The following is a 12,970-nucleotide window of genomic DNA, read 5'->3' as shown; positions in this document are numbered from 1 at the left end:
TGATTTTTATATTAGGTTTGCAAGTACTGATTCTATGATTCTTTACAGTGTTTAACTTAATCCCATATGAATCTGATAAAATATCCCTGCTCGTAGAGCAGGCTGTGTCCAATACACTAACACAAGTGGACTGATAGACCTAAAAAAAAAAGAGCTAATAAGTTATCCTCATCCAATTAAGGTGTTTTTAGTGGCTCTGCCAGGAGCCACATAGTCTTGGTCAAATACCATTCCAGATCTTTATCAATGGTCTAGAAGGAAATAAAATTAATTCCAATAAAACCATCAGCTGATAACAAAATATGTGGTGTAGCAAAATGGTAAGTTAGTTATTCAGAGCAATCTGGAGTGCTTTTTGTCTGAGATATGGCACACACGATATAAAAACATAGAAATGAGTTAGGAACGTCCCCAGACAATCTGCATTATTGGTTATCTTTACCTACTGGGAAGCTGAACTAGACCAAAATTCATTTTAATACAGCATAAAGCTGTGTATATGGAACAAGAAGCATAGCTCACACTGAGGGGGTAGCAGTTGGTATATCTCTGGGATACACTAAGATTTTAAAAGTTATCTGCTGAATTTCCTGCATTTCCTGAATTCTCCAGCACAGTGATGAGAAGTAAATGCTGCGTGCAGGAGTACAAGAACATCTTCCTGGAGCTGTGTAGCGATATTTCATTCACATATCATACCAGTGAAACTAGAAATTACTTCCTGAGAAGACCTAGCTGGTCCCCTGAAGAGCTTTCATCTCTACCATTTGCCCTCGCAGGAGTGACATTAGGTGGGTGAGAAGATAAAGTCCATCCTGAAAGGACTCTGACATCTCCTACCACAAACAATGCTGGGGTCTGTAGATGATCACAGAATAATTTAGATTGGAAAAGACCTTTAAGATCATCCCATCCAACTGTAAACCATAATGATGCAGGCGTGAGCAGGATTCCAGCTGCCTGCAAGGACTAATGAAAATGTCCAATGCCGAGTCCCGCACTACTCAGGAGTACATCAAACAGGGCTTTTGCTGTCTCGCCTTCAGCTCATCACATACAAAATAGAGAATACCTGCCAGATCTGCCCAATTCATAACTGGTTCCTATTCCAGCTGCAGAATAAAATTCTCTGCCTGTCATAATATCTGATATAAGCCTGAGACCTCTGAGGACCGTGTGAGATAATAGGCACGTGTTCAATTTTCGTTCAGCTTACATGGGAAGAAAATGTGTAAACTCATGTTTCTTTCTTCCCTATAATGCTCCTTATTGCATTTATCAGCCCTTCACTTGCTTCTTTACTTTCTGTGCCTTCCAGCACAACATTTCAGCAGCATCACTGGCCACTTTTAGGCAAAGCAGCATTGGAAACACATTAAATGTGACAGCCAGATGTGTTGATCTGTTGACACCAGACACTATGAAGTTCCTATTAAGACTTTGCAGTGGAGTGTGAGCAGGACAGTGTTGGGATTAGATTGCTTGTTCTGTATCTGGAGGTGAAAGCCTGATGAAGTGTTGGACTGTGTTATCAACAGAGCTGTAGGCAAGACGAAAAGTGCAAAATGGCCTTTTCTTCACTTTATTTCTCTTTTTACAAGTTATGAGTGGTGGAACGCTTCCTAGCACAGCCTTAACTGTGTCTGAATTTATTTGTGTTAATCTGAAAGGGGTCAAAACTCTACCCAGACTTATGCTGATGTATCACCAGAGTAATTACAGTAACAGGAGCAGAACTACTCCAGACTTAGGCTAATGCAGTAGGAAGAAGTTGGCTTAGGATGTCTCTCTCTGTCATGCTTTAATCAGTCTCTAAGAATTGCAAAGAGGACACAGATCTACATGTAAAGTTTCTAGTGGGCTTCAGGGAAGAATTTGGGAAGTTTCCCTGAGTTTTAAGGCCTTTTTTTTTTCTTCTCTCCTTTTTTCTTTAGCATGAGGGTGATAAAGACTTTCTTAAAGTGCCCAGAATTTTAGGGGTTTGAAGCAACTCAGGTAGCACTTGCAGTGGAGATGGTCATGGTTTCCACAAGCTTTGGTTCTTCAGCACTGTTCTCATCTGAGTTGCTCAGTGACAGATGGAGGTGGAGAGTCATTGGCCATGACCCTATGGCACGCAACACAAGATTTCTTTATTGCCTTTGTCTTTTTTCCTTCTGTCCTGTCCTGTTTTTTTACCACTGATATGTCAAAATAATGCAGTGCTTGTGACAGTCACATCCAGATCTTCACATAAGCAAATTGGTCATCTCTCAGGAAGCAAAATTAGGGGCACTGACAGAGGAGAGAATGGATCCTGAGGGATTTATCACTGTTCCATGAAGGCGTTTGAAATCCCTCTTGCTGACAGTACCAGTGACAGCATAGGCAGGTTTGTGTTGATTTAGATCTCCTGTAGCTGCTTCAAGTTCAACAGATTTTTTTCTTAACCGTTAAAACAACTTCCCTTCTCCACCCCCTCCCCCCGAAAAAAGTAAAACTGTTATTCTTAAATCATCTCCTAACTTTGGCTACATTCGACATAGAAGCTAACATTAAGAATATAATACAACAGCAGTGAGTGTTAGAAAAAAAATTGACTGAAATTGTTTGGGTAACTTAGAATTAGTTGTAAATTTTTATATAATTTTCTGTAAACATTTTCATTAAAAAAAGTCACTTCTGAATCCTAAGAAATGGAATTTTGATATCCTGAATCACTTCAGGATTTTAAAGGTTGTGATCTTTTCTTTTGTAGGTGGCTCGTACCTAGAAATACATCTAGGCTAGCTTTACATCTACGAATACAAAAGATTTAAGCAAATTCTGTTTCTGAAACAACTTGCTGATATTTACAGTCATCATATTAGATATGTGATATAAACCCCAATGTTAAATTACACAGCCTGTAAACTGACAAACAGATATTGTTGGGCTCATTATCATATGTGAGATGAAAATTTTTGCAATGCATCTTTTTGTGTTAATATAATGGGCATGTATCATAGTTCTGGTATCAAACATTGACAGATGCTATTTGTGAGTGTCTGGAATAGCATACACCTGGTGCTGTAAATCCTATTGTCTAGATTTTCTCCTCTGTTCTAGATATTCTTTTTTTTTTTCCAGAATTTTATGCAATATGCTTACCTCAGGTGTACAGAATTTAAGAGGCTAATGTTGAATTTTCATTTATTTGAATTTCCATACTTTTATAGTAGCACTTTGAAGTTTCATACATGAGAGAAGAGGCCAGAGGGAAGTGCAAACTGTGGGTGCAGAAAAGCTCGAACAACCAGAACAAGATTTTGCCTGTTGCACACATAAAGTAGCTGGTTAATGATTTATTCTGACCTGTTAATTAGTGAATGGATCAAAGTCCTTTCAGGGGTGTCAGAATGCCCACTATGTTTCTCAGTGCTGTGTTGTCAACTCAGAGCTCAAGTTTAGTTGGCAGATGTGGAAAATCCCAGGTTGTGGGAAAAGCCTCTAGTGATAAAGCCATGGTGAATGCTTGAGGAGTTATTCTAGCTAGGACTGATGTTAATTTATGAAGGTAATCCTCCCCTTTTACCCCATATAATCTCTTCTCTTTGAAAATACCGTACTGCTGTTGTTTTCTCATCTAAACTGGGGGCATTTTTATAACACAAATAAAGACGTCTAGATGCACAGGGCTGCCTTTCGAGAAGAGCTAGTGAACTGCTGACTGCAAGCAAGGGTCGATGTACGCCTGTAGATGGAGTTAAATATCAAAGAACTGGTGCAGATTTTGACAGCAAGATGTGATCAGAGAGATCAGACAGGACTAATGATCCCTTCTTAACTGCCCCATGGTTTACTGTCCAGCTCGCTCCTTGTGAGAGGGAAGGAGGTGTTTCCACTAAGGTATGTAGGTTTGTAAGCTTGAAGGTATACTTGCTATCTCCTGCTGAACCAATTCATGCAGCTGGCAGGGTGCTTTCAGGCACAAAACTCCTCCTCATCTTGTAGCAGGTACAGCAAAGTGCAGAACTAAGTACAGGCTATGGAGAGCTGCCCCTAGGAGGAAAGGTGCCCCGTGGTGGTGGAGCTGGCAGGGATTTGCTTAAAAAGCCACCGTGTCAGGGCTGCCAAAAGGGAATGGGGATTGGAAAGAGTTAAGGGCCTGAAGTCTGTTTTTGGGTTAGATGACAATACTTTCCAGGGGCATCTACCTCACCAGCCACTTCCAGTCAAGACTCCTGCTGATGTTTATTTGAGCTCCTTTTTTTTTGCATTATACCCATCTTTGACACCTTACCCCTGCAACTCTTCCAACTCCACGTTACTCAGACTCTCCTTGTTTCTTTTCACCTAACTTCTCTCTTTTCTTACTTTTCCATGTTGGAAAATTCACTGCCAGGTTCATTAACTACCTCACAAGGACAAATAAACTCCCGTGTTTGTTGATTTGTTACATGGCTACACTGGATTTACTTTGTCAGCTTAATTGCTGCCCGCAGGTTGGTCGACTGCCATGTTTATGCCTGAGCTTGCATTTAAAGGTTAACAAACACAGAATCAGACTTTTGCTTCCACTGACACCGCTGGCATTGGGGCTGTCCCTGCCCTGGCGCTTGACGGTGGCCGCGGGCAGGCGGGTCATTTAAAGGCTGTTTTGGGATGAAGGAAAGCACGAGCTCGTGAGGATGGGGAGCCAGTGGCATGCTTCACCTTTCCCTCCCGCATGGAGCAAGGGGGAACGCTCACTCCCACAGTCCCCACCGCTTCGAGGGCCGGGCGGCAGCGAGACAGCAGAGGGCGCTCGGCGCCCACGCTCGGCTGCTTCGGGTCCCGCTCTACCCGGTGCCTTGCTTGGAAGTTTATCGCGGCGCAGCCGAGCGTCTTCCCGGGGACCACACGCCCCGGCCGCCGCGCTGAGCAGCCTCAACTTCCTTACGAGCTGCTTTACAAACACCGCCCGCCGCCACGTCCCTCGGTGTGCGGGGCAGGCGCGCCGCCGCAACCCGACCGACGAGGGCCCCGCCGCCCCGACTCCCTCCCGCCAGCCCGGACCCCCTCCCGGCCACCGGGGCGGACCCCCAGGTACGCGGGGGCCCCCGCCGGGCTGGGCGGGCCGGTGGGCGGGCCGGTGGCGGGCGGGGCGGCCAATGGGAGGCCGTGGGGGGAGTCGGCGGCGGGCGTCAAGAGGGAAGGGATCAATGAGCGCCAGGCAAAGTTGGGGTCGGGCCGTGGAGAGCGCTACGGCCGTGGATTACAAACCCGGCGGCGTCCCGCACCGCCGCTGAGCGCCGTGCCGGCATCGGGCATGCTAGTGGAGCGGCTGCCGCTGCTGCGGAGAAGGGAAGCGCCGGCACCCCGGTGGTAACTACGGCGGCGATGCGGCGCGGAGCCCCCGGGCGCCCCCCAGCTCCGGAGCGGCGGCTGCGGCGGGAGGAGCGGCAGCGGCTGCAGCAGGAGCGGAGCGCCCCGTGAGCGCTGCGTGCCGACGGGTCTGCTCCCGTCCGTGGAGGGGTAGGGTGAGCGGAGCCTCCGTGAGTGAGGAGAAGGAGAGAAGCGGGAGCGGTCTGTGGGAAAGTGGACCCCGGGGGGCGCCGCTGAGAGCGGCAGCGCCGGGACCCTGTCCCGGTGCGCTATGGGCCGCCCCCCCGCTCCCGGCCTCGGGGCCTCCCCGCCGCTGCTGCTGCTGCTGTCGGTGCTGCTGCTGCCGCCACATCTGCCGCTGGGCGCCGCCGCCGAGCCCCGCCAGGTCTTCCAGGTGCTGGAGGAGCAGCCACCCGGCACCTGGGTAGGCACCATCGCCACCCGACCCGGGTTCACCTACCGGCTGAGCGAGCAGCACGCCCTCTTCACCATCAACGCCAGCTCGGGAGCCCTGCACACCCGCACCACCATCGACCGCGAGAGCCTGACCAGCGACGTGGTGGACCTGGTGGTGCTCTCCAGCCAGCCCACCTACCCCAGCGAGGTGCGGGTCCTGGTGCTCGACCTCAACGACAACGCACCCGTCTTCCCCGATCCCTCCATCGTGGTGACTTTCAAGGAGGACACGGGCAGCGGGCGACAGCTTATCCTGGACACGGCCACCGATGCCGACAGTGGCACTAATGGTGTAGACCATGGCTCCTACCGCATTGTGGCCGGCAATGAGGAGGGGCGTTTCCGGCTTAACATCACGCTCAACCCCAGCGGTGAAGGTGCTTTTTTGCACCTGGTTTCCCGGGGTGGGCTAGACCGGGAGGCCACCCCCACCTACCAGCTGTTGGTGCAAGTGGAGGACAAGGGAGAGCCCCGGCGGCGGGGGTACCTCCAGGTCAACGTCACTGTCCAGGACATCAATGACAACCCACCCATTTTCAGCCAGACTCTTTACCAGGCACGAGTGCCTGAGGATGCGCCTGTTGGGGCCAGTGTCCTCCAGGTCACTGCAGCTGATGCTGATGAAGGTACCAATGCTGACATCTACTACCGCCTGGAAGGAGGTGATGGCAGTGGTGGTGGTGGGGAGGGGGCTGTCAGCCTCCCATTTGAGGTGGACCCTGAGAGTGGGGTGATCCGCATCCGGGAGCGCTTGGACTATGAGATGCGACAGGAGTACTCACTGACGGTGCAGGCCTTGGACCGAGGGGTGCCAGCACTGAGCGGCCGGGCTGAGGCCCTCATCCGCCTGCTTGATGTCAATGACAATGAGCCCCGGGTGAAGTTTCGCTATTTCCCAGCCACCTCTCGCTTTGCCTCCGTGGATGAGAACGCAGCACCTGGCACAGTGGTGGCCCTGCTGACGGTGAGTGATGCCGACTCCCCTGCAGCCAATGGGAACATCTCTGTGTCAATCCTGGCTGGAAATGAGCAGCGTCACTTCGAAGTGCACAGCAGCAAGGTACCCAACCTCAGCCTTATAAAGGTAGCAGCTGCGCTGGACCGGGAGCGCATCCCGGCCTATAACCTTACGGTGGCAGTAGCAGATAACTATGGGGCCCCTCCACCATCCCCGGGTCCCCCTACTTCTGCCTTTTCCCCTGATGGAGTGGTGGCAGCTCCTGTGAGCCGTTCATCAGTGGCTAGCCTGGTGATCTTTGTGAATGACATTAATGACCACCCCCCTGTCTTTGGGCAGTCGGTCTACACTGTGAACATCAGTGAGGAGGTGCCCCTGGGCAGCTATGTGAGGGGCCTGAGTGCCACGGACCGGGACTCGGGCCTCAATGCCAATCTCAAATACAGCATCGTCTCAGGCAATGAGCTTGGCTGGTTTCGCATCAGTGAGCACAGTGGGCTGGTCACCACAGCTGGCCCCGAAGGTGGCACTGCTGGGCATGCTGCAGGCACGTCCACCTCCAGCAGGCTGGACCGGGAGACTGCTTCTCAGGTGGTGCTCAACATCAGTGCCCGTGACCAAGGGGTGCAGCCCAGGTTCTCCTATGCACAGCTGGTGGTGACCATCCTGGATGTCAATGACAATAAACCTTGCTTCAGTCAACCCGAGGGCTACCAGGTGTCCCTGGCTGAAAACTCCCCATCAGGAACTGAGTTGCTGGTCCTGAGTGCCACAGATGGGGACTTGGGGGACAATGGAACAGTCCGCTTTTCCCTGCAGGAAGCTGAACCAGCGCTGGCTGTGCTTGGCCCCTCCTCGGTCACCCCTCGCAGGATCTTTCGTTTGGATCCTGTGTCAGGCAAGCTTAGCACCATCTCACAGCTGGACCGGGAGGAGCAGGCTCATTTCTCCCTGCAGGTCCTGGCCACTGATTTAGGCTCTCCTCCGCTTACTTCCATAGCTCGAGTTAATGTGAGTCTCCTGGATGTAAATGACAATAGTCCTGTGTTTTACCCTGTTCAATATTTTGCCCATATCCAAGAGAATGAGCCAGCTGGAACCTATGTGACCACAGTGTCTGCCACGGACCCTGATCTGGGACCTAATGGGACAGTCAAGTACAGCATCTCAGCTGGAGACACCTCCAGGTTTCAGGTTCATGGCCAGACAGGGGTCATCACAACAAAAATAGCTCTTGACAGGGAGGAGAAAACTGCATATCAGTTGCAGATTGTGGCCACTGATGGTGGCCATCTTCAGTCACAGAACCAAGCCATTGTCACCATCACTGTCTTGGACACCCAGGACAATCCACCTGTTTTCAGCCAGGGCGTGTACAGTTTTGTTGTCTTTGAAAATGTTGCCCTAGGTTACCATGTAGGTACTGTTTTTGCTTCTACCATGGACCTCAACACCAATATGAGTTACCTTATTACTATGGGTGACCAAAGGGGCATGTTTGCCATCAACAGAGTGACAGGGCAGATCACCACAGCCAGTATTATTGACAGGGAAGAGCAAGCATTTTACCAGCTGAAGGTGGTTGCTAGTGGTGGGGCGATAACTGGAGATGCTGTGGTCAATATAACTGTCAAAGATTTAAATGACAATTCTCCACACTTTATTCATGCTGTAGAAAGTGTAAATGTGGTTGAAAACTGGAAAGCTGGGCATACCATATTCCAGGCCAGAGCTCTTGATCCTGATGAAGGTGTTAATGGTCTGGTTCTTTACAGCCTTAAGCAAAACCCGAAGGGCTTGTTTTCAATCAATGAACAAACAGGGGCCATAAGCTTAATAGGGCCACTTGATATAAATGCTGGGTCTTACCAGGTTGAAATCCTGGCCTCGGATATGGGGGTGCCGCAGCTGTCCTCTAACTTTATCTTGACTGTATCTGTCCATGATGTAAATGATAACCCGCCTGTGTTTGATCAGCTTTCCTATGAAATTACTATTTTGGAGTCAGAGCCTGTGAATTCCAGGTTCTTTAAGGTGCAAGCTTCTGACAAAGATTCAGGAGTGAACGGTGAAATAGCTTATAGCATAATTGAAGGAAATACTGGGGATGCCTTTGGCATATTCCCAGATGGTCAGCTGTATATAAAAAGTGAACTGGACCGTGAAATTCAGGAAAGATATATTTTACTGGTCGTGGCCTCTGATAGAGCAGTAGAGCCACTCAATGCTACTGTGAACATTACTGTAATTCTGGAGGATGTAAACGACAACAGACCCCTGTTCAACAGTACCAATTATGTATTTTATTTTGAAGAGGAGCAGAGAGGTGGATCATATGTAGGGCAAATAAATGCTGTAGATAAAGACTTTGGGCCAAATGGTGAAATCAGGTATTCGTTTGAGCATATGCAGCCGGATTTTGAGCTGAATGCGGTAACTGGGGAAATAAGAAGCACTCATCAGTTTGACAGAGAAGCTCTTATGAGACAAAGGGGAGCTGCAGTATTTAGTCTTACAGTAATAGCAACAGATCAGGGATTGCCAAAGCCTCTAAAAGATCAGGCAGCTGTACAAATCTACATGAAAGACATCAATGATAATGCCCCCAAATTCTTGAAAGATCTCTATCAAGCTACTATATCAGAATTGGCAGCAAATCTGACGCAGGTTCTGAGAGTTTCTGCCTCAGATGTTGATGAAGGGGTTAATGGATTGATTCACTACTCTGTAATCAAGGGAAATGAAGAAAAGCAGTTTGCAATAGATAGTAGCACAGGCCAAGTTACCTTAGTAGGCAAGCTAGATCATGAAGCTACTGCATCGTATTCACTTGTCATCCAAGCAGTAGACTCTGGAGCAGTTTCCCTAAGTTCAACTTGCTTGTTGAGCATTGATGTATTGGATGAAAATGACAACAGTCCTTCCTTCCCTAAATCAACCTTTTTGGTGGATGTCCTGGAAAATATGAGAGTTGGTGAACTTGTGTCATCTGTCACTGCCACTGATTCTGATTCAGGCGACAATGCTGAACTCCACTATAGTATTACAGGGACGAACAATCATGGGACCTTTAGCATCAGTCCCAACACTGGTAGTATTTTTCTCGCAAAGAAACTGGACTTTGAGACACAATCTCTGTATAAGCTAAATATAACAGCAAAAGACCAAGGAAGGCCACCACGGTCATCTACAATGTCAGTGGTAATACATGTTAGGGATTTCAATGACAACCCTCCTAATTTTCCTCCTGGGGACATCTTTAAATCTATTGTTGAGAATGTACCTGTTGGTAGCTCTGTCATTTCTGTGACTGCTCATGATCCAGATGCAGATATTAATGGTCAGCTAACCTATGCAATCATCCAGCAGATGCCAAGGGGTAATCATTTCCGTATAGATGAAGTGAGAGGGACGATATTTACTAGCGCTGAAATAGATCGTGAGTTTGCTAACCTCTTTGAGTTAACAGTCAAAGCCACAGATCAGGCTGTTCCTGTGGAGTCCAGACGATTTGCTTTGAAGAACGTGACCATTTTGGTGACAGATCAAAATGACAATGTTCCTGTCTTCATATCGCAAAATGCTCTCGCAGCCGACCCTTCGGTTGTGATCGGTTCAATTCTAATGACAATTGTTGCTGCAGATCCTGATGAGGGCGCCAATGGAGAAGTGGAATACGAAATAGTCAACGGAGATACCGAAACCTTCATTGTGGATCGCTATAGTGGAGATTTAAGAGTAGCGTCAGCTTTGGTGCCTTCTCAGCTCATATACAATCTCATAGTTTCTGCCACGGATCTTGGCCCTGAAAGGAGAAGATCCACCACTGAGATGACTATCATTCTGCAAGGGGCTGATGGGCCTGTTTTCACTCAGCCAAAATACATAACCATCTTAAAAGAAGGCGAGCCTATCGGGACAAATGTGATATCTATTGAGGCATCAAGTCCGCGGGGCTCTGAAGCTCAGGTGGAATATTACATTGTGTCCATCCGCTGCGAAGATAAGAGTCTTGGGCGCCTCTTCACTATCGGGCGCCATACTGGTGTCATCCAGACCGCTGCCATTTTGGACAGGGAGCAAGGAGCACGTCTCTACTTGGTGGATGTTTATGCCATTGAAAAGTCATCTGTTCTGCCCCGCACCCAACGCGCAGAGGTAAAGCTTTTATTCAGTAATTATTTACCTGTTTGCTTTCTAAATGAACTATTTCATATATTTGTTTTTAGCTGTTTTACAGACAGTAGTGCACAGCAGAAGTCAGGAAAGCAAAATCTGCTGATTCATTAGTTAAAGATGACTTTTCAGTTGGTATCCCTCAAACAGTTTTCCTCAAAGCTGCTTCTAGAAATTTGAAAGCAGATTAGGTGGAGTGCTTAAATAGGCTACGCTAGGCCCCGGGTTGGTCAAATAAATTTTAGGTACTAAATACTCTTAACTGTGACAATATTTAATCATGGGCATTTTTGAGTTTTGCATGTGTTCTCTTTTTAGCAATTGATAATTTCTTTCTATTCCTATGTGAATTATAACTAAGCTTCTTTCACTGCAATAATCATGTCAGTATTTGTCTGAGAACTGACCAGTAAGGTATTGCTCCCTGAACAGCTCATTGAGTGTCTCTTGTCTTGGATGTGCTTGACGTCCCTGCTTGGTTAAGCCTGTCAGATAGGTCTCCTCATGCACCTCCAATTCAGGCCATTTCTTTGCACACATGGATGAGTACGAGAATGATCTTGTTTCTGTTCTTGGGTGTGAGAGACAGTACAAATGCAATGGTTTAGCTGGCAGTTTTCCTTATCATAAAGACGTTTGCCTTGACTGAAGGGTCTTTAGGTGTTCTCTGCATGATTAGCTTGAGGACCGAAGGGTGGAAAACAGGTTTGAAACACACCTGTGTAGTATGAATATTTTATTCGCTCTGCCTAGTAATATAGCCACAGAGCTGATCATTTAGGTTATTCTTTCTGTTTTCTGCAGAAATAGTGAAAAGCTTGGTGTGAAAGGGAGTCTTGTGTTTGGTTTAAGTTGTACCATGTTCTAGAGCTGCCTCCTGCACTTTACTATGAGCCATTTAACTTGCAGTTCTTGGAAATCTGGGGCTGGTACTCCTGAGTGGGTCAACCTGCAGAGGATGTTGGTAGTGTGTAGTGATTCAACTATTTCCCTTACCAGCTGAATGCTTTGCCTCAGTGCTGCATAGCTTGCACAGATCCCAGCTAGACTTGCTCTTCAAAATTATGTCTTAGCTTTGAGCCATCAAGGATGCTGTGGTGGTTTGGTTTCTGTTGTTGGTTGGGATTTTGTTTTCCTTTGTTTTTAGCAGATGTGGTATTTCTAGTTCTTTAAGCACTGTTCATACTCAGATATTTGTTAGCACTTATGGGAGAGCTTATCTTAGTGTGTGTGCTGTGTGCTGTTTATTGTCATGTTTTGAAGAGCAGTAGTGTATTGGAAAGAAGATTCCTGATATATGGGTCTCTGTATCCCTGCTAGAAATTTATAAAAGATTAAACCTTTATAATTTTTTGTGTTATTATTAAGTCATATTTTGTCTTGATGAACAATGTTTTGAGGGTTCAGCCTTTGTCAGTGGGTGTTTAGATCATAATCTTTCAACTCTGTGTCTGTCCACATGACCAAAGAGTTTCTTGACTGGAGAAGACTCAGAGGAGGCCATGTGATTGCAATAGTCTCACACATTGTAGAAGTATTTAATATGAATATTTGGTGAGCAGGGAAGAGAACCGCCATTGAAACTTTAAGCAAATTTTACATTGTTGAATACAAACCACTCCTGAAATCAAAAGCAAATGTTTTATTCTGTGAAGGAACATTGAAAGCAATAGTTGGAAGCTAGGATTTCATATTGCTGGTTGTATCTTTACGGCTTCTAAAATGCTGCTTCTTCCAAATGTAATTAGCTTACTGTGCTTCTTTAGAAATACATTATAAATTATAATCAGCTATCAACTTTAAGAAACATAACCATATGCCGTCTTTCTCTTGACTGATTGGATTTCTCTGGCACAGCTTTTGCTGTCCCACAGTTGAACAAGAACTACTAGAGTGACATTCTTTGTGCAAACTGACTGTCAGTGGGTGCTGAATAAGCAATGCAGCTTTTTTTCCATGTTTCTTTTGGATGGTAACTTTTGTTTTGTTTTTTAGTTTGATATATGTAGTGCAAAAATTTTTGGTCTTCATTTTCTGCCAAGCTACTGTCATGAA

General features: G+C 47.0%; 1 protein-coding gene across 1 annotated transcript in view; it reads left to right on the top strand.

Annotated features, from left to right (window-relative positions):
• The first annotated feature begins 5,367 nt into the window (after window positions 1–5,367).
• The window catches only part of FAT4 (FAT atypical cadherin 4), a 131,965-nt gene continuing 124,362 nt past the window's right edge, over window positions 5,368–12,970 (top strand). The window contains exon 1 of the mRNA XM_062614195.1: window positions 5,368–10,897. Coding sequence (XP_062470179.1) covers window positions 5,597–10,897 — 5,301 coding nt within the window. The 5' untranslated portion in view covers window positions 5,368–5,596. The remainder of the gene's footprint in view (window positions 10,898–12,970) is intronic.

Source organism: Pezoporus occidentalis, unplaced genomic scaffold (assembly GCF_034315485.1).
Source record: "Pezoporus occidentalis ecotype Australia unplaced genomic scaffold, CSIRO_AGI_Poc_V1 ctg172, whole genome shotgun sequence".
NCBI lineage: Eukaryota > Metazoa > Chordata > Aves > Psittaciformes > Psittacidae > Pezoporus > Pezoporus occidentalis.
Note: the sequence above shows the minus strand (reverse complement) of the source record. Positions and strands in the feature narration are given on the sequence as shown.